The 26,075-nt window shown below is 40.6% G+C and overlaps 1 protein-coding gene across 2 annotated transcripts in view; it reads left to right on the top strand.

Annotated features, from left to right (window-relative positions):
* ptpro (protein tyrosine phosphatase receptor type O) overlaps window positions 1–26,075 on the top strand; it is a 59,515-nt gene that overhangs the window by 9,341 nt on the left and 24,099 nt on the right. For both annotated transcript variants that reach the window (XM_073838010.1, XM_073838011.1), the window contains exons 2-10: window positions 8,083–8,362; window positions 17,428–17,583; window positions 19,997–20,149; window positions 20,956–21,432; window positions 21,673–21,834; window positions 21,928–22,124; window positions 23,098–23,218; window positions 23,303–23,496; window positions 25,149–25,260. In XM_073838010.1, coding sequence (XP_073694111.1) covers window positions 8,083–8,362; window positions 17,428–17,583; window positions 19,997–20,149; window positions 20,956–21,432; window positions 21,673–21,834; window positions 21,928–22,124; window positions 23,098–23,218; window positions 23,303–23,496; window positions 25,149–25,260 — 1,852 coding nt within the window. The remainder of the gene's footprint in view (window positions 1–8,082; window positions 8,363–17,427; window positions 17,584–19,996; window positions 20,150–20,955; window positions 21,433–21,672; window positions 21,835–21,927; window positions 22,125–23,097; window positions 23,219–23,302; window positions 23,497–25,148; window positions 25,261–26,075) is intronic.

The following is a 26,075-nucleotide window of genomic DNA, read 5'->3' on the forward strand; positions in this document are numbered from 1 at the left end:
CATTCTTCAGCTCTGATTAGCAACTTCTCATTAATTTCATTGGGAAAAAAATATTTTCAAAAAAGTTTTGTATGTTACCATGTTATTACCACATTATTACTACATTTACTTCTTTTGTTAATTAGAAAACGTTAAATTATATATTAAAAATGCATATATGTGACCCTGGACCAAAAAAAAAAACAGTCATAAGGATACATTTTTTGAATAAATAAGCTTTTTATGTATGGTTTGTTAGAATAAAACAATATTTGGCTGATTTGAGATACGACTCTTTGAAAATCTGCAATCTGAATATATTTTGATGTATTCACGGTAGGAAATTTACAAAATACATTCATGGAACATGATCTTTACTTAATATCCTAATGATTTTTGGCCTATATGGATGAGACATTTTATTTTAATTCATAAGAGCATGTAATCTGAGAATTACCAGTATTACACCAGTGAAATGAATAAATTAAATTTATGATTTGCTCAAAATCAGTCCAAATTTCTAAAACCTACATAGTTATTTCTGACAACACAACATCAAACAACATAAATGTTACTCTGAAAATGTTACTTGCATAGACTTTCACCTTCAGATGAAAAAGTCATTAATTTCATGCTGCAGTGGTTCATTAATAGCCATACATATTCATGTTCACCAACAAAATTCAGTCCAAAACGTGTGAGATATGAGGAAAAGCCTTAATATATTTTATAGAAGTCTTTGACACTTATAGAACTCCATTCATAATTTAACTAAATGTTTTTTTGACACTAATGGAGTTCCATACAAACTCAGGTCAGAATGACGGAAAAATTCTAAATGGTTTTATCTCTTAAAAAATAACTGCCAAAAATCTGAAAAAAATAAACAATGTTTATTTTGAGGCTCTTCAAGCATTTGCAAACTTTCGTTCTGTTACTAAAAACTATGCCAAAATTTTTTTTTTTTAATGCATCTCTTTCAGGTCAAAACAGATATAAATTATATATTGTATTATAATGGTTCCCCAAAGCTCTTAAATCTCTCAGCAGCTCTTAAAATAACATTTTTCTTAGTGTGAAGAACATTTTAGTTATCTAAAAAATCTTTTTCCACTCTAAAGATCCTTTAATGGCTTCATGAATGGCAATAACGAACCTTTATGTTTAAAAATGCAAAGCACAAATGGGTTCGTTAGTAGCCTTAAATATTCATGTTCACCAACAAAATTCATGAGGACATGAGGAACAGCCTAAATATATTTTATAAAAGTTTTTGACACTAATATAACTCCATACAGAATTAAACTAAAATATTTTTGGCACTAATGGCATTCCATACAAACCCAGGTTAGAATTACTAAAAAATTTTAATTGGTTATATCTCTTAAAAAATAACTGCCAAAATCATCAAAATAAATGATGTGTATTTTGAGGCTCTTCAAGCATTTGCAAACTTTCCTTCCGTTACTAAAAACTATGCATTTAAAAATAAAAACAAAAAATGCATCTCTTCCAGGTCAAAACAGATATGAATGTATTATAATGGTTCCCCAAAGCTCTTAAATCTCTCATTAGCTCTTAAAATAACATTTTTCTTAGTGTGAAGAACATTTTAGTTATCTAAAAAATCTTTTTCCACTCTAAAGATCCTTTAATGGCTTCATGAATGGCAATAACGAACCTTTATGTTTAAAAATGCAAAGCACAAATGGGTTCGTTAGTAGCCTTAAATATTCATGTTCATGAATAAAATTCAGTCCAAAAGTGTGTGAGATATGAGGAAAAGCCTAAATATATTTTATAAAAGTTTTTGACACTAATATAACTCCATACATAATTTAACAAAAAAGTATTTTTGACACTAATGTCATTCCATACAAACCGACAGAAATTTTTTAAATGGTTATATCTCTTCAAAAATGCCTGCAAAAAATCTGAATAAAAATAAATGATGTGTATTTTGAGGCTCTTCAAGCATTTGCAAACTTTCATTCCGTTACTAAAAACTATGCATTTAAAAAAATATATAAAAAACGCATCTCTTCGAGAGGTCAAAACAGACATGAATGAATTGGCTTTTAAAAAAAACTTTTTCCACTCTAAAGATCCTTTAATGGCTTCATGAATGCCAATAAGGAACCTTTATGTTTTAGAGTGCAAAGCACAAATGGGTTTATTGTGGTCGTTAATCTGGAGACCTTTGTCTCTCTGGAACACAGAAGTACTGTGGGTTGAGCGATTAAAAGCAAGATTATTACTGCGCCCTCACTTTCCGACGGATTAAAGATGATAATCCAGCGCTTTAGCCTCATCTTCATCATCAGACTGTGCTTCCGCTGCTCTTTCTCTTGTTTCGAGCGTCAGAAGCGCTGGAGGAGCGGGATGTTGTGTCTCCGATTCTCCGTTTGCATGATAATGTCAGCAGCTGCGTGAGGCCGACGGCCTCCGTCATTCAGATCCTGACCTTCATTCATTTGAGCTCTGAAAGGCCTCTGCTGTGACATTATCTGACAGAGATTCCTCAGCCGAGCTTCATCATCCTCACGTGCTGCTCGAGCTTGACGTGTGTCCGTTTTAAAGGGTTCATCCGCTCTGCATCAGTTCTACGCGTTTTGCCCATCGTCTGTCTTTCCTGAGATTTTCTGCTCTTTTCTTCTCGTTTATAAATGCACCACGTTTAGACGCAGGTCTGATGTTCCAGAACAAAAACTGAACAGAAGCTGAAAAAGTTTTTTTTTTTTTTTTTTTTTTTTTTTTATGACAAAATTTCAACAAAAATATTATTTAAGAAATTAAATTTAAATCATATTTAAATATTTTTAAACAGGTTTTGTTTAATTTATTTAAATATTTTTTAAATAATATTTTAAAATCAAATATTTTTAATATAGAAGTTGTTCAAAGTTTGGACTTTTTTGGATTTGGATTTTTTTTTTGTTCCTAGAATGTTTATAGAAAACCTTGTAAAACCCCCAAAATCAAAATAGAGAAATAAGAAATCATATTTGGCCTATTTTTGTGTGTTTAAGTTTTCTTTTTCAACAAATATTATTCAAGACATAAAATATTTTAAATATTTGCTATTTATAAATAAGAACTAAATATTTACAATTTAATATTAATGTTTTAAATATCAATTATTATTATTTTTAATACTTAAAATTTTAAGATTGGACTTTTTTAGAATTGAATTTTTTTTTATGTTTCCCCATAAAAATAAAAAATATAAACCCCCAAAATCAAAATAGAGAAATAAGAAATCATATTTGGCCTTTTTTTGTGTGTGTTTTTGTGTTTAAATTCTTTTCATGACAAATATTATTCAAAACATAAAATATTTTAAATATTTGTTATTTATAAATAATAACAAAATATTTACAATTTAATATTAATATTTTAAATATTAATTATTATTAAAAACATTATTATTTTTAATACTTAAAATGTTAAGATTTGAATTTTTGTAATAATATTTTTTTGGTTGAAAACGAGTAATTTAGTTTTTTTTTTTTAAGAAATTAACACTTTTATTCATCAAGGATGCGTTAAATTGATCAGAAGTGTCAGTAAAGACACTTATAAATTTACAATTTAAATCATAATTTATTTAAATATTATTTTAATACTATTTTAAAATCAAATATTTTTAACATACAGTTGTTCAAAAGTTTGGACTTTTTTAGATTTAAATTTTTTTTATGTTTCCCCATAAAAATAAAAAATGTAAACCCCCAAAATCAAAATAGAGAAATAAGAAATCATATTTGGCCTATTTTTTTGTGTGTTTAAATTCTTTTCATGACAAATATTATTCAAAACATAAAATATTTGAGCTATTTGTTATTTATAAATAATAACAAAATATTTACAATTTACTATTAATGTTTTGAATATCAATTATTATTTAAAAATATCAGTATTTTTAATACTTAAAATTTTATAATTTGTTTTTTGGATATTATACTCTTGTTGAACTCATTTGTTTTTTTTTTGTTTTTTTGTTTTTTTAAGAAATTAACACTTTTATTCATCAGGGATGCATTCAATTGATCAAATGTGTCAGTAGAGACACTTACAAAGTTACAAAATGAAAATTCAAATGTAAATTCAGCTTTGATCACAGAAATAAATTACAATTTAACAGATATTCACACAGAAAGCAACTATTTCAAATTAGAATAATATTTCACATTTTTACAGTATGTTTGATCAAAAAAATACAGCATTGGTGAGCAGAAAAGACTAAAACTAAAATATTTCAATGTGGTTAAATCTCAATATATCATCATTGAGAATAAGATTTTAACACAAAATGTGTAAAAAATGACAGCTTTGAGCACAGCAATCAATTCCATTTTATAATAGATTCACGTTTTTTTGAACACTGCCATTTGAGTCAGGTTTGATTAGATTAGAAGCCGCCAACATTTGTTTCCATAATCATTCTCTGTGATAAAGCCGTATCTGGTGGTCAAATTGAGCACAGACTGAACACGCGTGTGCTTTCTGTGCTAATTAACACTCGCTCACCATCATCATGATCTCTGTGCTGCTAAAGTCTCACATCTGTACCGTAATGACGCCTGTGTTTGCTGTAATCCCATAATCCTCTCTGTCTCTCTGACCTTCCACCGCTGGGTTTGTTGGCGTTTAGCCGTTGGCAGCAGGTTGAAGTCACACAGAGAGCGGCGGCGAGCATTGGCTCCAAACACACGTGTCGCAGGAACACACAATATTCATGTCCAGCATCTCAACACCTCTCAGTATTCAGCAGCTCATCCAGACTTCATCTGCATTTCAGCAGATCTCACACATACTTTTGATATTTTAATGTCGTCAATCCTCAGATTTAAAAACGTGTAACGTTAAAAACATACTTTTTTTTTTTTTTGCAAATAAATATTTACAATTCAATATTAATAGTTTACACATCAGTTACAATTTAAAAAACTAGATAAAGAAAGTCAAGACAAACTTTAAGTTGGCTAGAAAAGCCTGATCAGAAAGTGTGGAAAAAGTTTAAAAGTTTTAAAAAGCTTTGAAGGTTTTAAGTTTTAGAAATGGTAGAAATTTAATGGTTTTCCGTCTGAAAAAGATTGAAGTTCAAAGTAGTTTTAAAGCTTAAAAGCTTGAATGTTTTGAAGCCAATACAGTCTGTCAGATGAATGGATAAATGGATAGATAGCATGTTTTAACATGTTGCTAACGTGTAGCTAGCATGAGTTAAAAGTTACTAGCATGTTTTAAGCATGATTATCATGTTTCTAGCATGTTTGTAAAATGATAAAAATGTCAATAGTGTGTTGCTAGCATGTTGTTACCATCATTAACATGTTGTTAACATTTTTCTAGCATGATTAGCAAGGCACTAGCATTTTTCTAGCACAATTAGCATGTTCTTAGCATGTTTCTAACATGCATTGTTAGCATTACTAGCATTGTTAGCATGATTAGCAAGTTAATAGCATGACAAACATGTTAACATGTTTCTTGCCTGATTAGCATGTTATGATGTTAGCATGTTTCTATCATGTTTGTAACATGATTAAAATGGCAATAGTGTGTTGCTAGCATGTTGCTAGCATGTTGTTAGCATCATTAACAAGTTGCTAGCATTTTTGTAGCATGATTAGCATTTTACATGCATTGTTAGTATTACTTGCATGATTAGCAAGTTGCTAGCATGATTAAAATGTGGTTAACATGTTTCTAGCCTGATTATCATGTTTCTAGTATGATTAGCATGTTGTTAGCATGTTTCTAGCATAATTAGCTAGTTATTAGCATGCTACTAGCACGATTAGCATGTCGTTAGCCTGTTTCTAATATTTTTATCATGTTGTTAGCATGTTTCTAGCATTATTAGCTAATTATTAGCATGCTACTAGCACAATTAGCATGTCGTTAGCCTGTTTCTAATATTTTTATCATGTTGTTAGCATGTTTCTAGCATTATTAGCTAATTATTAGCATGCTACCAGCACGATTCGCATGTCGTTAGCCTGTTTCTAATATTTTTATCATGTTGTTAGCATGTTTCTAGCATTATTAGCATGTCATTAACCTGTTTCTAACATAAGCATGTTACATGCATTGTTAGCATTACTAGCATTGTTAGCATGATTAGCAAGTTAATAGCATGACAAACATGTTAACATGTTTCTTGCCTGATTAGCATGTTATGATGTTAGCCTGTTTCTATCATGTTTGTAACATGATTAAAATGTCAATAGTGTGTTGCTAGCATGTTGCTAGCATGTTGTTAGCATCATTAACATGTTGTTAGCATTTTTGTAGCATGATTAGCATGTTACATGCATTGTTAGTATTACTTGCATGATTAGCAAGTTGCTAGCATGATTAAAATGTGGTTAACATGTTTCTAGCCTGATTATCATGTTTCTAGTATGATTAGCATGTTGTTAGCATGTTTCTAGCCTGGTTAACATGTTGTTAGCATGTTTCTAGCATTATTAGCTAGTTATTAGCATGCTACTAGCATGATTAGCATGTCGTTAGCCTGTTTCTAATATTTTTATCATGTTGTTAACATGTTTCTAGCATTATTAGCATGTCGTTAACCTGATTCTAACATAATTATTATGTTGTTAGCATGTTTCTAGCATGATTAGCTAGTTATTAGCATGCTACTAGCATGATTAACATGTGGTTAACATGTTTCTAGCATGATTAGCATGTTGTTAGCCTGTTTCTACTATTTTTATCATGTTGTTAATGTGTTTCTAGCACGATTAGCTAGTTTCTAACATGCTACTAGCATGATTACCATGTCGTTTACCTGTTTCTAACATAATTAGCATGTTGTTAGCATGTTTCTAGCATGATTAGCAAGCTATTAGCATGTTACTAGCATGGTTAGCATGCCGTTAGCCTGTTTCTAGCATGTTTTTAGCATGATTAAGATGCTACTAGCATGTTGCTAGCATGATTAGATTGTCGCTAGCATGATTAGTGATTTTTTAGTAATTGATTTTTGTTGTCAATATGTCTGACAAGATTGTTACCTAAATGACATTTTAGTGTCTTCTGTAAATTAGGGAAAAATGTAGGATATTTATTTTTTGCTCAGAAAAACAAAAATGCAATTAAATTAAACAGAAAACATTTTAATATATATATATATATATATATATATATATATATATATATAAACAACAATTTAAAGCAGTATTAGACTTATTGTTTTTATGCTTAAACCCTTTTATCTTGATATTATCATATCATGAGATTTTGATATTGTTACATCCCTATAGCAAAAACTATTAAAAATTAACAACAAAACTTTGAAAAATTCAACTAAAAATCATGGAAGCAGTTTCTGTCAAGAAATAAAAAAAATTAATTGCGACTTTTTATCTCAGAATTCTTTCTCATGATTCAGATTTTTTCCTTGCAATTTTGAGTTTCCAATTCTTCCTTTCTTTTTCAGATATCGCAATACATATTGTATCGTGGACTTCGCATCGCGATATTATTCGCATCGTGAGATTTTGATATTTTTAACATCCCTATAACGAAAACTATTAAAAATGAACAACTACGAAAATTTCAACTAAAATTCAAAGTTTCCGTCAAGAAATAAAAAAATGTAATTGCGACTTTTTATCTAAGAAATTCATTTCTTACAATTCAGATTTTTTTCTTGCAATTTCAAATGTATATCTCAAAACTTTTTCTAAGTGTAATATGAACAAAAATCATAATAGTATGTCACTTTTATCAAAATGCCATTGTTGTAGTGTTATTGCAGTATTATAGTGATCTCTTCTCATATGTCTTTGAGTCTCTTCATCTCATATTAAATCTTCAGACTCAGATGATAACAGCAATATTACCTTTTCTTCACCAGAATCTCCGCAGGGTTTCTGCACTGATTGTCTGAGAAAATCTGTAAAGCCTCAGGGCATTTGTGAGCCCCAGTCCGGATCTGTGGTGCTCCTGCTCTTGAATGTCATTAGTGATGGTTTGTTTATGTGTTTGTGTTTTGCGTTCATTATTAATGCCGTCACGATGATGTGGTTTGCATTGATTGTGGGTCGATGTGCTCTTGACTCACGCTCCGCTTCTTCCTGTTCCTCTCAGCGCGCGGCTCCGTTCCAGGTAGAGTTGCAGGATGACAGCCGGATGCTGCTGTCGCTGGACGCCGATGACGTGAGGCCCGAGGTGTCCGTGTATTCGGTGCGTGTTTCCGGAGAGCCGCACACGCACACGCTGCTGTTCACGCGACCCGCCGACGCTCAGACCCTGCCGCAGCCGCTCCAGTTCAACGCCTCGTACCACGGCCTGTGTTACTCCGTCAGTCTGATGCTGGGGAACGACAGCAGCGCATCCAGAGCCGTCAGAACCATCCCTGTGCTCACCAGTAAGACATATGTGGGAAATTATTGCATCAAAATCAGTGCTTAATTTGTAAATTAATAATTGCCGGATCCAAAACAGAAGTTGAAGGAGTAGTTCACTTTCAGAACAAAAATGTACAGATAATGTACTCACCCCATTGCCATCCAAGATGTTCATGTCTTTCTTTCTTCAGTCGTAAAGAAATTATGTTTTTTGAGTAAAACATTTCAGCATTTCTCTGCATATAATGGACTTCAGTGTTTCCCCTACCATTAACTTAGGGGGGCGCCCCGCCCCCCTTGAATGTCAAGTTCATTTTATTTTTGATATAGCGTCAGATCACAATAGAAGTCATTAAGGTTATCTTTCCTATAGAACAGGGCTATACATTGTTCTTTTATTAAACAAACTAAATTGCCTTGTGTTATTTATCTTATTTACACGAAGGCATGTCATTTCTGTCTTTACATGATCGCGTGTTTACAATGTCTCATCTGCGAAAACACAGACGGGATCGCGGACTCCATTCATAAAAACCGAATCTACTATAGCGCGAAATGCCACGTAAATTCGTCGATTTTTGGATTAATAAATCAAAAGTTGGTCTGTTACTTCATTCAAATCGCGATATGGACTAGTGTCTGTGAAAACTGAAATGCAAAAAGACCGTTTCAATATGAATCCTGCATGCTCCGTTTGCCTCTGTATGTATGAATGGTGGAGACGCGCTTTTACTACACGCATATACTGAAGCACACGTGACGCTCCCGCTAATTTTGGGCATTTGCATCTCGCATGAACAGATAAACTCAATATCCAAAGCTGCTGTGAGTGTCACTTTTACCGTTTCATTTGAGAAAACTAGCATCATAACATGCTGTACACACACAGAAACTTCAAGGCAACCTGTCAAAATAAAAGTAACATGTAACAGAACATTAGTCTTGTATTACTTTTGTACAGTATAATGTAGTTGTTTATATATTCCTATTTAAATAATTGACATGAAACAATATATATGATAAAAATAAATATAACAAGATTAACCACTTAATTGTAGAAAAAATACTACAAATATTATTTAAATGTTAAATTATTATTATTTATTGATTTTAACAGTAAACGTCTAGGTTACGTAGGTAACCCTCGTTCCCTGAAGGAGGGAACGGAGACGTTACATGGGAATTCGCTTAGAATCCAATCATCTCTGAGCCTTATACAAAAGGCCAATGAAAATTGGCGAGTGGCATTTGCATGACGCGCCACGCCCCGTACATACGGGTATAAATAGCGACGTCATGCGCCAGTCAGACAGGTTCTTCGCTGAGGAGCCGGGATGAGCCGGCGTCAGCGCGACGACAGGGACGTGGCAGGGGATGTAACGTCTCCGTTCCCTCCTTCAGGGAACGAGGGTTACCTACGTAACCTAGACGTTCCCCTTCAGTCGAATCACTTCGACGTTACATGGGAACTGACCCTATGGAACAAGCCACGTCCCTGCGCCGCGTTACGCAACGACCACGTGCCGGCAGGCGGACGTGTCAACAGGCGGACGTAAACGTAACCTTCCCAACGCCCTGGGGCCCGAGAAGGGGGGTCCCCAGGGATGCCAGAAACTGAAGCAGGGGTTGGGGGGGCGGAGACATGAATTCTGTCCATGTGAAAGTAAGAAATTCAATATATCCATAAGGGGGTTTTAGGGATATACGAGGGAAACAGAGGCCTTCTGGTTGACCCCTGGAAAAATATAGAGAAAAATAGCCACAACCTGCGGGGCGAAGGAGACCCGGCAGGAGCACAGTCAAGAGCTACTCCGCGTCTAGCCCGGACTGAGGGGCATGGAGGACCCAGGTTCGCCGGAGGGAACAAACTGGGAGATAGCGCACGGATCCACGTGGGAATGGCGCAGCAAGCCGACACTAGCCGTCCTCCCGGTCACCTGTCAGAACTCGGGAAGAGACGGCCTCTAAGCGAAGGTTGTAAAACCTGGCAAAGGTATTTGGTGTCGCCCAGCCGGCAGCTCTGCAGATGTCCGCTAATGAGGCGCCATGTGCCAACGCGTAGGAAGATGCAACACTCCGTGTGGAGTGGGCATGCAAGCCTAAGGGGCAAGGCTCTCCCTGATATAAGTAAGACAGGGAGATGGCTTCTACCACCCAATGCGCCAACCTCTGTTTGGAGACAGCATTCCCTTTCTGCTGACCTCCGAAGCAAACAAAGAGCTGCTCGGTGCGTCTGAAGTGCCGAGTGCGGTCTACGTAGGTGCGCAGAGCACGGACTGGACACAACGATGCTATAGCTGGGTCTGCCTCCTCCAAGGGCAGAGCTTGCAGGTTCACCACCTGATCGCGGAAAGGCGTGGTGGGAACCTTGGGCACATAGCCGGGCCGGGGTCTCAGGATGACGTGAGAATCGCCGGGCCCGAACTCCAGGCACGCTTCGTCGACAGAGAAAGCTTGCAGATCCCCCACCCTCTTGATGGAGGCCAACGCAGTCAGGAGCGCTGTCTTCAATGACAGAAACTTAAGCTCAACTGAGGCGAGGGGCTCGAAGGGAGGTCCCCGCAGGCCCTGGAGGGCGACGGAGAGGTCCCAAGAGGGTACGAGGCGCGGTCTGGGAGGATTGATCCTCCTAGCGCCTCTGAGGAATCTCACGACCAGAGGGTGCTTACCTAGGGATGATCCATCCACTGCATCGTGATGTGCGGCAATAGCGGCGACATACACTTTGAGAGTCGAAGGGGACAGCCTGCGCTCCAACTTCTCTTGCAGGAAGGAAAGCACTACTGCAATCGTGCATCTCTGTGGGTCCTGTTCTCGTGAGGAACACCAGTCGACGAATAGACCCCACCTCAGTGCGTACGCCTGCCTTGTAGAGGGGGCTCGGGACTGAGTGATGGTTTCTACCACGGCCTGTGGAAGGCCGGCGAGGTCAGAAGCGTCCCGTCCAGGAGCCAGACGTGCAAGTTCCATAGATCGGGACGTGGGTGCCAAATAGTGCCCATCCCCTGAGAAAGAAGGTCCTTCCTCAAGGGGATTTTCCAGGGAGGGGCTGCCGCGAGGGAAATGAGTTCTGGGAACCAGGTCCTGGCAGGCCAGTATGGGGCGACCAGGAGAACCTGCTCCTCGTCCTCCCTGATCTTGCACAGGGTCTGTGCAAGGAGGCTCACTGGGGGAAAGGCGTACTTGGGCCCCGGAGGCCAGCTGTGGGCCAGAGCGTCCCTGCCGAGGGATACCTCGTTGAGGGAGAAGAACTGCTGGCAGTGGGAGGATTCGGGGGAGGCAAACAGATCTATCTGGGCCTCCCCGAAATGCCTCCAAATCAGCTGGACTGTCTCGGGGTGGAGTCGCCATTCTCCAGGGAGGGTGGACTGCCGTGAGAGCTGATCGGCTGCACGGTTGAGTTCCCCCGGAATGTGAATGGCACGTAGCGACTTTAGCCACGTTAGACTCCAGAGGAGCAGACGGCGGGCGAGTTGTGACATGCGACGGGAGCGGAGGCCGCCCTGGCGGTTGATATAAGCCACAGTCGCAGTGCTGTCGGTACGCACAAGTACGTGCTTCTGACGCAACGTCGGTCGGAAGCGACGAAGGGCCAGAAGCACAGCCAACAACTCGAGGCAATTGATGTGCCACTGCAGTCGAGGTCCTGTCCAGGAGCCCGAAGCTGCTTGCCCGTTGCACACAGCACCCCAACCCGTGGTGGAGGCATCCGTGTAAACCACGATGTGCCTGGACACCTGTCCCAGGGGTACTCCGGCCTGGAGAAAAGCAGGGTCTGACCACGGGCTGAACAGGCGGCGACACTGCGGGGAAACGCCAATCCGGAGTGTGCCACGGTGCCATGCCCGTCTCGGGACTCGGTCGTGTAGCCAGTGCTGAAGCGGTCTCATATGAAGCAAGCCCAGCGGCGTTACCGCGGCCGCAGCTGCCATATGCCCCAGGAGCCTCTGAAAAGTTTTTAGAGGAACCGCTGTCTTGTGCCTGAATAAATCTAGACATCTCAGCACCGACTGAGCGCGCTCGTTAGTGAGACGGGCTGTCATGGAGACCGAGTCCAGCTCCACACCGAGAAAAGAGATCCTCTGCACTGGGGAGAGTTTGCTCTTTTCTCGGTTGACCTGAAGGCCCAGGCGGCTGAGGTGCTGAAGCACCAGGTCCCTCTGGTCGCATAGCACCTCTCGAGAGTGGGCTAACAGAAGCCAGTCGTCGAGATAGTTGAGGATGCGGAAACCTGACAGCCAAAGAGGGGCCAGGGCCGCTTCCGCAACCTTGGTGAAAACGCGAGGAGAGAGGGACAGGCCGAATGGGAGAACTTTGTACTGGTATGCTCGACCCTCGAACGCAAACCGAAGAAAGGGCCTGTGGCGAGGAAGAATCGAGACATGGAAGTACGCGTCCTTCAGGTCGATGGCTGCAAACCAATCCTGGGGACGAATGCATGTGAGCATGCGCTTCGTCGTGAGCATCTTGAACGGCAGCCTGAGAAGGGACCGATTCAGGACTCTGAGATCCAGGATGGGTCTTAACCCACCACTCTTTTTGGGCACGATGAAGTAGGGACTGTAAAACCCTGACCTCATCTCGGCTGGAGGGACAAGCTCGATCGCATCCTTCGCCAGTAGGACTGCGACCTCTGCACGCAGGACAGCGGCGTGGGTGTCTGAGTGGACACGAGTGTGAAGGACACCTCTGTACCTGGGCGGAGCTTTGGCGAACTGAATCGCATAGCCGAGACGTACCGTCCGTATCAACCACCGCGAGGGGCTGGGGAGCTGAAGCCAGGCCCCCAAGCGCCTCGACAGGGGTGTCAAGGGAACGTTGACCGACGTGACCGTGGTGGGGCAGCCTAGGGGGGGAACAGGAAGGGGAGACAAGCTGCTCTGAGCAGGGCCTACCTTCTTCCCAGGTTCCCGCGCTGGCGAGAGACAGCTCCGAGTCCGGCTCCGAGAGGGCATCCTGGTGCCGCCCGGAACGGGAACACGGGGCCGAGGCCCCGGAGGTGAAGGAAATTGCTCTTTTATTGAAGTTGTGGGTACCGCCGACCCGTGGGCCGGCGGCAGCGTTAAAGTGCACAACAACCCCCGGCCCTCCACCGGGAGCGGGGACGTAGATGTTCTCGTCCCCTGAAGAACAAACTTCTCCACCTCCGGGTTGCCCGCGTCAGGGACGTTTCGCGGCTCTTTTGCGGGTGTTCTTTGCAGGTCCCTGAGAGGCGGGCGGCGCCCCACCCCCGCGGCCGGCTCGACGTCGGGCCGTCTCCTTCTTGGGTTCAGCAGGCGACGGAGCAGGTTTGGTGGGGGCCGCGGGGGGGCGCCCTCGGCGACGAGCGGAGGAAGGCTGAGCCACCGGCGGCGGGATGGACTCGCGGCGAGGCAGGATGTGTTGGATGGCCTCCCTCTGCTTCTGGACTGCCGAGAACTGCTGGGCAAAGTCCTCGACAGTGTCGCCGAACAGGCCACTCTGGGAGACAGGAGCGTCAAGAAAGCGAGCCTTGTCGACGTCTGCCATCTGGGCCAGAGTGAGCCATAGGTGTCGCTCCTGGACCACGGCTGTGGACATCACCTGACCAAGGGAACGCGCCGTGACCTTCGTCGCCCGTAGGGCGAAGTCGGTGGCGGCGCGGAGTTCTTCCATAACTCCCTGGTCGGGACCACCCTCGTGCAGCTGTTTCAGGGCCTGGGCCTGATACACTTGTAAGATCGCCATAGCGTGCAGGGCGGTGGCGGCCTGTCCAGCGGCGTGATAAACGCGGCCCGCAAGAGCGGACGAACGCTCACACGCCCTGGACGGGAGATGCGGACGATCCCGCCAGGTGGCAGCGCCGCGCGGGCACAAGTGCACCGCTACAGCGCGCTCGACCCGGGGAATCGCTGCATACCCCCTGGCCGCCCCGCCATCGAGGGTGGTGAGGGGAGAGGAGCTGGGGCGGGGCCGTGATGAAAAAGGGGCCCGCCAAGATCTTGTCAGCTCCTCGTGCACCTCCGGGAAGAATGGGACCGAGGGGGGGCGAGGTGGAGCCGCGGGGGCCCTCCCCAGGAACCAATCATCCAGCCTAGAAGGATCGGCCGGGGGCGCCTGAGGCACCTCCAAACCGATCCCCCTGGCGGCCCGGAGAAGCATAGTCGACAGCTCGACGTCCACCTCAGACGGAGCGGCCACCTCTGGAGGGGGTCGCGCCGCCGAAGCGTCCGCCTCACCGAACGACTCTCCCTCTGATGCTGCGGTCGACATCTCATCCTCCGCAGGAGCACCGAAGGAGACGCTCAGCCCGCTGGGCGGGGAAGCGTACTGCTCCGGGAACTCGACGGGACCATGCTGTGTGACAGAAGACCGCAGGGCTTTCTGGGCCGGCGGTGCGTTCTGCACGGTGACAGTTAAGTCCCCCCCGCGTCTCGCCGCGGTGGCCGAAAAGCATTGGCGGCTTAACGACGGACCGCGGGAGGAAGACGGGGGGAGCCGCCTCGCGAACGAGCGGCGGGACTTCAGCATGGTCATGGTCATGCATTCGCAATGAATGCATTCACCATCCATGAACGCTGCCTCAGCGTGCTCACTCCCCAAACACGTGAGGCAGTGATCATGTCCGTCCGCAGGAGGGAGGAAACTACCGCATCCTGAAGCGCACGGCCGAAAAGCCATTCTGAAAAGAACGTCTTACGGCCGCGAGAAATTGCTCTTTTAGCTCCCGGTCTGCCCAGGGAAAAAGCCGCGGGGCGGCTGTGCACTCAACGGGACTTTTATCGCTGGAAAGCAGAGCGGCTGTATGGCCGTGAAAACGGCAGCCCGCAGGAGATCGCTGACGGTTGCAAAAGAATCTCTTTTAGTAAGCAACACGTCAGGAGAGAGAGCAGGAACTCTTTGAAGAACTTCTTGAAGAAAATCGGCTCTTGTAGAGAGACAACAGCTCAACATCAGACCGGATCTGAAGCGAAGAAGCTGTCTGACTGGCGCATGACGTCGCTATTTATACCCGTATGTACGGGGCGTGGCGCGTCATGCAAATGCCACTCGCCAATTTTCATTGGCCTTTTGTATAAGGCTCAGAGATGATTGGATTCTAAGCGAATTCCCATGTAACGTCGAAGTGATTCGACTGAAGGGGAACCTCTGTTTGTTTGCCAAAAATTAAAAGGGTTTATTTTTCATTTGATTAAAAATAAATAAATGTTTATACTTTTAATTTGATTATGAGAAAAAATAATACACACAAGAATTAAAAAAAAAAAAAAAGCAAAAGTTGGTAGAGCCCTATTGTTCAAAATGTTAAAATAGAGAGTTTTGGACTTATTTTTCCACTGAATAAGTCTATAATAATGTTTTCGTTATTTCACAAAGTAGGGTAAAGTACCGGGAAAAAAAAAGTAACGTTGGCTACCGGCACCCAACCCCCTGAGCCCCCCCCCCCCCCCCCCCCCCCCCCCCCAAACACTGTAAACCTAGGGGAAACACTGGACTTCTATAGTGCCCCTGAGTTTGAACTTCCAAAATACAGCTTCAAAGGTTCTAAATGATCACAGACGAGGAAGAAGGGTCTTATCTAGTGAAATGATGGGTTATTTTCTAAAAACATTTACAACTTATGTACTTTTTTATCCCAAATGCTTGTCTTGCCAAACTAGTGATCATTTAGTGATCGTGTCTGTGATCATTTAGAGCCTTTGAAGCTGCATTTTGGAAGTTCAAACTCGGGGGCACCATAGAAGTCCATTACATGCAGAGAAATGCTGAAATGTTTTACTCAGAAAACATAATTTCTTTACGACTGAAGAAAGAAAGACATGAACATCTTGGATGACAATGGGGTGAGAACATTATCTGTAAATTTTTGTTCTGAAAGTGAACTACTCATTTAAAGGGGTTGTTGAATGCAAAACTCTCTTTTCCATGTTGTTTGAACATTAATGTGTTGTCAGTTTGTGAACACAACCACCCTACAATGATACAAATCCACCCAGTGGTATTTTTTTTAATCTTTAAAAGTAATATCCACTTTTTAAAAGCTTCTTGTGGGTGTGATGACACACAGACAGAGGCTCCTCCCATGATAGTTGATTGACATTAGCGCCTTACCTTAGCCCCGCCCTCACCGAGCTGAAACAGTCAACAGTTGTGTGACTCTGAAGGTGTTCTGTTGTTGGATGTAATAATGAACACAGCAGTCGTTTACTCCCGACATCTGAGCCGCTGAAGACGCAGAGGATTAACGTTACTTTCGTTTTTAAAAAGGAAAGCGCCGATCCTGATCTACATGTGCGTCTATGTTTGTGGGAAACGTTTGTGATGCAGCTTCACCCACAGCAGAACTGAGGATAAGGTTTTTTTATGCATCTTTGCGAATGGCCTTTCTTAATACTGTGCTTGTTGGCAAGTTTCGCCAGTAAACGTGGCTAAATGTGTCTAAATGTGTCTAAAGTAAACATTACAGCTCATAATCCCACATCAGAGAGAGGCGGGGTGAGCAGAGCTCATTTGCATTTAAAGGACCATGCAATAGAATGAGCTGATTTTTTGCAGAGCTGATTTTGACAAGGTAAAAGGGTGTTTTATTACACTACTATTGAGAATTTTTAACCAAAGTATATTAGAGACTTTTCATTAAGACCCTAAAGAATCATATGAACTTGTGGAAAATTGGACATCCGATGACCCCTTAAACAAAGCTGATTGGTCGAAAATATGTTGAGGACCAATACGTATACTCTAAATACATTTAAACCCATTTTCCGGAACAGGGTCCAGCAGCATCCGGCTCAAATTAAGCGCTGAATTCAAAATATAGAACAAAACAATGAAAAAAAAAATGGGCATACATTCAAATCAATTGAAAAAAAGTTCATCTGCGATGTTGTGGTAAGGTTACTGTGGTATAAAATGACTTACATCATAGTATAGTAGTATTGTAGTCAGACTGTCCACTTTTATTTTAAACAATTATGTTTTCAATAACAGGTTCAGGTCCGAACAGAGTGCCTTTATTCTCATTACAACAAAATGTAATTGATTTTTCAGTCTCTTGTTACTCCAGAGTGATATATCAGTGTGTGTGTGTGTGTGTGTGTGTGTGTGTGTGTGTGTGTGTGTTCAGAGCCTCTTCCTCTAGACAGTGTTGAGATGTCTGATTACAGTCCGGCTCCAGAGACTGGCGTGGTGTTTCAGATCCGTTCTCCAGACAGGAACATCTACACACGAGTAAACATCAGCTACATGGAGGGCCTTCACTCGCGCTACATGCTGTATAAAGGTGCGGTGTGTCTCTCGTGTTACAGTATGTTTGTTTCTGCGTGTCTTATGTAGGTTTCTGTCTATTATTGCTGTGATTTTCTGTGTGCTACACACATTTATGTTTTTGTGTTACTTGTGTGTTTCTTTCTGCGTTTCTGCGTGTTACACATTTGTTTGTGTGTTACATGCATATTACGCGTGTATGTTTCTGTTACTCGTGTTTTTGTGTGTATGTTTCTGTCTGTTATGAATATGTTTTTCTGTTACGCATTTGTATGTTTTTGTGTTACACATCTTACTGTGTGTTTCTGAGTGTTACACGTGTGTTTCTGTGTTGTGTGTGTTACATGTGTGTTTCGGCACTTTATATGTGTATGTTTCCATCTGTTATGCATGTATTTTTCTTTTACATGTGTATTTTTTGTGTTTGTTACACGTTTCTGCATGTTACATGTCATTCTGTGTGTTTCTGTCATGTGTATGTATCTGTGTTGTGTTACATGTGTGTTTTTGAGTTACACGTGTGTTTCTGCATTACATGTGTGTTTCTGTATGTTACACGTCTTTCTGTTTGTTTCTGTGTTGTGTGTGTGTGTGTGTTACATGTGTGTGTTTCTATGTGTTATATGTGTATGCATCTGTTATTTGTGTTTCTGCACGTTACATGTGTGTGTGTGTGTGTGTGTGTGTGTGTGTGTGTGTGTTTCTGCATGTATTATGCATGTATGTTTATGTGTTAAGCATATGTTACATACTGTATGTGTTTCTCTATGTTTCTGCATGTGTTATGTGTGTTTGTTTCTGTCTGTTACGCATGTGTTTTTTGTGTTCCGCATGTATATGTTTTTGTGTGTTACATGTCATTCTGTGTGTTACACGTGTGTTTCTGTGTGTCATGTGTATGTTTCCGTGCTGTGTGTGTTACATGTGTGTGTTTCTGTGTGTCCTAGTGTATGCCTCTGTTACTCGTGTTTCTCCACGTTACATGTGTTTGTGTGTGTTTCTCCATGTCTTATGCGTGTCCTGCTTGCTTGTGTTATGCGTGTTATGCATGTATGTTTATGTATGTTACGCATATGTTACATATGTGTTTCTGTGTGTTATGTGTGTATGTTTCTGTCTGTTACACGTTTTTTGTGTTACGCATGTGTATGTTTTTGTGTTACACGTTTCTGCATGTTACGTTTGTTACATGTGTTTCTGTGTGTTATGCATGTGTTTCTGTGTGTCACGTGTGTATGTTTCTGTTTTCATAAGTGTTTGTGTGTTAAGCATGTATGATTTTGTTACATGTGTCTTTCTGCATGTTATATGTGTATGTTTCCATCTGTTATGCATGTATTTTTCTTTTACATGTGTATTTTTTGTGTTTGTTACACGTTTCTGCATGTTACATGTGTGTTTCTGTATGTTACACGTCATTCTGTGTGTTTCTGTCATGTGTATGTATCTGTTGTGTTACATGTGTGTTTTTGAGTTACACGTGTGTTTCTGCATTACATGTGTGTTTCTGTATGTTACACGTCTTTCTGTTTGTTTCTGTGTTGTGTGTGTGTGTGTGTGTGTGTGTGTGTGTTACATGTGTGTCTTTCTATGTGTTATATGTGTATGCATCTGTTAATTGTGTTTCTGCACGTTACATGTGTGTGTGTGTGTGTGTGTGTGTGTGTGTGTGTGTGTGTGTGTTTCTGCATGTATTATGCATGTCCTGCTTGCTTGTGTTATGCGTGTTATGCATGTATGTTTATGTATGTTACGCATATGTTACATATGTGTTTCTGTGTGTTATGTGTGTATGTTTCTGTCTGTTACACGTTTTTTGTGTTACGCATGTGTATGTTTTTGTGTTACACGTTTCTGCATGTTACGTTTGTTACATGTCTTTCTGTGTGTTATGCATGTGTTTCTGTGTGTCACGTGTGTATGTTTCTGTTTTCATAAGTGTTTGTGTGTTAAGCATGTATGATTTTGTTACATGTCTTTCTGCGCGTTTTGTGTTTCTGCATGTATTATGTGTATGTTGTGCTCGTTTTGTGTTACGCATGTGACACGTGTGTTTCTCTTATGTATTGTTCTTCTGTGTGAATTACGTGTGTGTTATGTGTTTATGTTTCTGTGTTACACATGTGTTTTTGTGTTACACATGTGTATCTTTTTGTGTTACGCATGTTTCTCTGCGTGATATGTGTGTTTCTGTGTGGTACACATGTGTTTCTGTGTCATGTGCATGTTTCTGTAATGTGTATTTGTGTTTTACTTGCATGTTTCTGCATGTTACATGTGTAGTTTTCTGTGTTACTTGTGTTTCTGCGTGTTACATGTGTGTTTCTGTATGTATTATGCATGTGTTCTGTTTGTGTTATGCGTATGTGTGTTAAGTGTTTGTGTGTTCATCACGTCTAAACTCAGACTCTCTCTGTGTGCCTCTGCAGATTTCCTCAAAGGAAAGACGGTGTTCAAGCACTGGCTGTCGGGAACGTGTTACACCAACATCAGCTTTCAGCTGGTCTCAGAGGCCACGGTCAACAGGAGCACGCTGGTGAGCCGCAGCGACGTTACCCACGAGCCCCTGCACCACCGCACCGGTACGACTCATTCAGACTCCTCTGTCAGCCGTCATCTGATCATAAGCTCTAAATTCACCTTTAAATGACCTTTAATTAGCGCTGGAACGACTCAACGAGGTTGGAGCAGGAGCAGGCAGCGCATGAACCTCATTAATTATGGATGGAAACACGCCAGATTCACTAATTAATGACACCTGTCAGCAATTTTGAGTGCGTTCCACTATCAAATCGAAGGAAATGTTAAGCATTTTTACTTTGTATCCTGTTTTAGAATCATTTTTATTTTTACCAGTTATTTTAGTGACAATTAAACACATTTTTACCCACAAACTACAAACTAAATGACATCATAATATTTAAATTAAAGTGTAAATTCATATTGTATTTTATGGTAATATTTCTTGTTTTTAGTTTGATTTAAGCCGATTTTAAAAATTTCATTAATAATTAAAAATAATGTATAAATTAAATAAATGACTTCCTAGAATAGAATCACCGTTGAAAATAATGATAATTTAAAAAAAATCTAAAGTGAAATGTGCTTAATTGTCATAAAAATGGTAGATTTTTTAAATTTAGTATATTTTGTCATGTTAATAGTTTTTGTTCTGCCTGAGATTAATTTAAAAAAATAATAAATTAGATAAACTGCTGGAAAAAAATCTACAGTAAAATGTAAAAAAAAATAGTTTATATAGGAAATATATATATATATATATATATATAAAAACTTCAATAATTAAAATCATTTATTTTATTTTTTTTGTTGTTGTTTTATCAGTTTGGTTAAATATGACTAATGTTGTTTGTTTTGACATGTCTAGTCCCGAATCCTCCTCTCAACGTGTCGCTCAAAATCATCCACCTCAACGGTCGAGGAGCGCCGGGAACTGACCTTCACAGGGCTGTTCTCAAGGCGTCCCAAAATGCATCAGTCCTCCGACGGGCACGTGACATCCCTGTGGTCGAAAAGCAGGAAGAAGAAGTGAACAGTGAGAAGACGAGCTTTACGCAGACGCCTCTGAACGAGTCCGTCTCCGTCTACAGCAGCACAGCCGAACCCGCACATAACAGCAGCACTGAGCTGATGTGGGCGGAGCCGACTGAGGAGGAGGAGGGGTTTGTGAACGCGCTGGTGCCAGAATACGAGGACTCTAATGAGCCGGGGTCAGCGATGGAAGTGACTTTTGAACCCAGTGTGTTGCCCACGCCACTGCCGCCCATCCTGCTGGAGCTGCGCTGGTTACCGCCGCGGCCGCCTACCGCATTCGACGGATTCAACATCTACATCTACCGCGATGGTGAGAATTTAAACCTTCTTTAAGTGCACACTGTTTTCCCTAGTTTTAACGTAAAAACTTAAGTTTAGCAGCTGCTTTAAAATTTTAAGTTAAATCGACTTAAAACTACAAGCCTTTTTAACTCATTACAATAAAATGAGTTGATCTAACTTAAAACTTTAAAGCAGCTGCTAAAAGTTTTTACGTTAAAACTAGTGAAAACCAGTGCATTTCTCTATTGTTTCCTTGTCATTTGAGCAGGAAACTCCACTGAAACGGCGACGGTTGATGAGAACACTCACGAGTTCTTCACGGAGCTCTCAGAAGCAGGAACATATCGCGTTCACGTCACGACGCTCAGCTCGACCGGAGACTGCGAGGCCCGAGAGAGTTCTGCCGACACCGGATTCACCTTTTATCTGAGTATGAGCCATTCTGACCTTGTGTGTGTTGTGTGTGTCACATGCTGTGTGTCATACGTGTGTGTGTGTGTGTGTGTGTGTGTGTGTGTTTCAGCCTCATCGGGCGAGTGGATGGAGCAGCCGCAGGAGCGTCCGCAGGCGGTCAGCGTGAAGATGCTGGACTCCAGCACGGCCGCTGTGTCCTGGGCTCCGTCCCGACACAAATATAACGGCAGTCTGATCTCAGTGCTGTCGCTCACCTGTCTGCGGCCCAGCATCAGCCAGCGCATGGAGAACACCTACTGCTCCGAGGTGCTGATTCACAGTGGCTTTACTCACCTGATAATCACATGATCTCAAATGTCTTGTGCTTTATGGCAGATATTTAGATTTAACCAGTTCATTCAGCCATCAGAATACATTAGTGTCAACAAAATCCATCCAGCAGTGGTGGAACAGAAGCGGGATTATTTTGCAAATTATGAATTACGTGCACAAATTTATAAAAAAAATCGAATTGCCATTTTTCTGATTAAAAAAAAACAACAACAACAGGTTTGCTGTGTCAAAATAGTATGATTGTATAGCAATGTGGCTATTAAAATAAATAAATAAATAAAAAATAAATATATGTATATATATATATTTTATATGACGTAAAAAATGAAATATATAAAGTGCTATTATTGTGTAATTTATTTGAATAATATTTGTTATTATTATTATTATTATTTAATTTTATATGAAGTAAAAATATATAGAATATATAAAGTAAAAAACTATTTTGTGTTGCCTTTATTATTATTGTTGTTTTTTATTTTATATGATGTAAAAAATGAAATATATAAAGTGCTATTATTGTGTAATTTATTTAAATAATATTTGTAATTATTATTATTATTATTTAATTTTATATGAAGTAAAAGTATATAGAATATATAAAGTAAAAAACTATTTTGTGTTGCCTTTATTATTATTGTTGTTTTTTATTTTATATGATGTAAAAAAAATAAATTAAATATATGACATGCTATTATTATTACATTTATTTAAATAATGGTTTATTATATTATTATTATTATTATTATTATTTAATCGTATATAAAGTAAAAATATATGGAATGTTTGTCTATTTGGTGTTGCCTCATTGGTTTACCTGCTGTAAAATGCTTGAGAGAAAACTTTTATAAAACATTACTATTGTAGTGGGACACTGTAAAATAAACAGAGCGTTGATAGCGTTATGATAACGATGTCATGTGACCTGCTCTCTGCTCTCTGATAGGAGAACATCACGAGTGACATCATCAGCAGCCTGACGCCCGGCGCTCAGTACAGAGTGGTGGTTTATCACACGAACGGGCCGCTGGTCAGCCCCGCGTCTGAACCCGTCATCATCGACATCGGTGAGTGCGTATGTAATGAACGTGTGTGATGAAGCCCCGCCCCCACGACTGACTCCCGCTCTGTGATTGGCTGTGTTCTGTCAGAGCCGTCGGGCGTCCGCGATCTGGTGGTTTATCCTCTCAGCCCCACCGCCGTCATCCTCAGCTGGCAGCGGCCCTATAACGTGGCCTTCAGGAAATACGTCCTGCAGACCTTCTTCTTCAACTCCGCCACGCAGACGTCGCAGTGGACCACGTACTACGAGATCGCCGCCACCGCCTCCGTCATCGCCTCTGTGGTAAACCAAACGATTCTGAACGCTACTCCTCCTAGAGCTTTCACCAAACTCAGCTCTTCAGATCTCACTGAGTGTGCCTTATCTTTTCTAACTGATCAGACTTACAGTTTTCCTAAAAACACTGAATAAAACTGGGAAAAAACCCCATAGACTTACATTGATGGAATGTTCAAATGATCAACAATATTCAAACTCACACTGATGAACACACATGCTAGTCATGCTAGAATAATGCTAGTAACCTTTTAATCATGCTAACAACATGCTAGTAACATGCTAATCATGCTAGAATCATGCTAGTAACTGGTAAATCATGCTAACAACACACTAGTAACATGCTAATAATGCTAGAATCATGTTAGTAACCTGCTAATCAATGCTAACACACGTTAGTCATGCTAGAATAATGCTAGTAACCTTTTAATCATGCTAACAACATGCTAGTAACATACTAATCATGCTAGAATCATGCTAGTAACTGGTAAATCATGCTAACAACACACTAGTAACATGCTAATAATGCTAGAATCATGTTAGTAACCTGCTAATCAATGCTAACACATGCTAGTCATGCTAGAATAATGCTAGTAACCTTTTAATCATGCTAACAACATGCTAGTAACATACTAATCATGCTAGAATCATGTTAGTAACTGGTAAATCATGCTAACAACACACTAGTAACATGCTAATAATGCTAGAATCATGTTAGTAACCTGCTAATCAATGCTAACACATGCTAGTCATGTTAGAATAATGCTAGTAACCTTTTAATCGTGCTAAAATCATGTTAGTAACATGTTAATCGTGCTAGAATCATGCTAGTAACTTGTTAATCGTCTTAGCAACATGCTAGATTCTAGACAAACTTCTTAATCTAGTTAAAACTATACTAGTATCTCAGTGAAGCTAAACTGGCACTGATGCAGGTTTTAGGGGCCGTTCACATGTAGCCTCTTTTGCACGCTCAAGTTCGCTATTTTATGTGTAGACACGCGGCTTGCGCCGGCATAATGGAAGCGACGCGGTGCGCCGCATCGAGATAAAAACATCTCAACTTTTCAGAATGCCGCAAGCGCACCGCAGGTCATGTGACATGAACCAACCAATCAGCTTCCTCACGTTTTTCCGTTACATTGAAACCTCAGCAGAAACATGGAGGAGCAGCTCATCATTGTGGTCCAGGGATTTCCTGAACTATGATTTGTCAAGCCCCCATTATTTTGACCCTAATAGAAGAACCAATGCATGGAGACGCATAGGCTTGGAGCTAGAGCGCAGCTGATGGTTGCTTAGAAACGGCAGACGCTTCCGGAGCGCTTTGTTGATAAGGAAGAAAGCGGCGCGTTTTCCACGCGTTTTTTAGGCGCGACATGTGAACGGCCCCTTAAAAAGTCTTAAATGTGATTGAGAATCTGCCTTAATTGAGGGTTCAGAGTCAGAATCCTCATTCCTGTAATCAGTCAATTAGCAGCTCAGATGATCAGTAGAGATGCTAATTATGATGCTTGATGAGTCACGGCGGAGACGGGAGAAATATAAACATTGCGTTCTGCCTAATTATTATAATCATATTTAATGAGACGCCGCAGCGTCTGAAGGAGGGTTCAGCGGAGGTCAGAGGCACTAATCAAATGCTCTTCGGTCCTCAGAGAGTGACGGATCTGCTGCCGGCCTGGTTCTATAACTTCCGCGTGACGATGGTGACGTGGGGAGAGCCGCCGCTCAGCTGCTGCGACGCTTCTACAGTGAGCTTCGTCACCGGTGAGCCTCATCACATCAGCTCTCACTACATTCACATAATGTCCAGCGTTGGGGAAAGTTACTTTTAAAAGTAATGCGTTACAATATTGAGTTACTCCCTAAAAAAGTAACTGATTACGTTACTTTGTTACTTTTTATGGAAAGTAATGCGTTACGTTACTTTTGCGTTACTTTTTAAATCTGGGCAGGGTTGGCTTGTTTGTTTTTAATATAAAAAGTTGTATTTTTGTCAAATGTAAAAGCCTTTTTACAGCAAAAGCCTCAGCCTTAGAGAAAAGTAAAGTGACGTCTGTACAGTAGACCGCAGAAGAACAAATCAACTCTTCAGCAATAAAAAAAGAAAACAAATGTTAGATTATCTTGTGTAATTTTTGCTTATTAGTATGGATGAATTGGATCATCGAAGGTCGGCAGCAAAGACATCGATTCATAAAATGGGGGTAAATACATAAAGGATATTTGTATTATTGAACATATTTAATTATTATATATCTGATATTTTTTTTTATATCTGAAACTTTTTATATTAATTTTTAGTTTTTTAGTTTTAGTTTTTATTATTTTGGTTTCTGTTTCTTTTTCATTTTAGTAGTTTTAGTAAATGTATGTTTTTTTTTCATATTTATTAGTTTCTGAATAATTTTTTATCAGTTTTTAGTTTTGGTTTTTCTTATTTTAGTACTACATATTTTAGTATCATCGAAGGTTAAAAAAATGGGATTAAATGCATAAAGGATATTTGTATTAATTAACATTATTTATAATTATTATATTGTTTCTTTTTTTTTTTTGCTTTAGTAAATTATTTTCTTCAT

Source organism: Garra rufa, chromosome 4, assembly GCF_049309525.1.
Source record: "Garra rufa chromosome 4, GarRuf1.0, whole genome shotgun sequence".
NCBI lineage: Eukaryota > Metazoa > Chordata > Actinopteri > Cypriniformes > Cyprinidae > Garra > Garra rufa.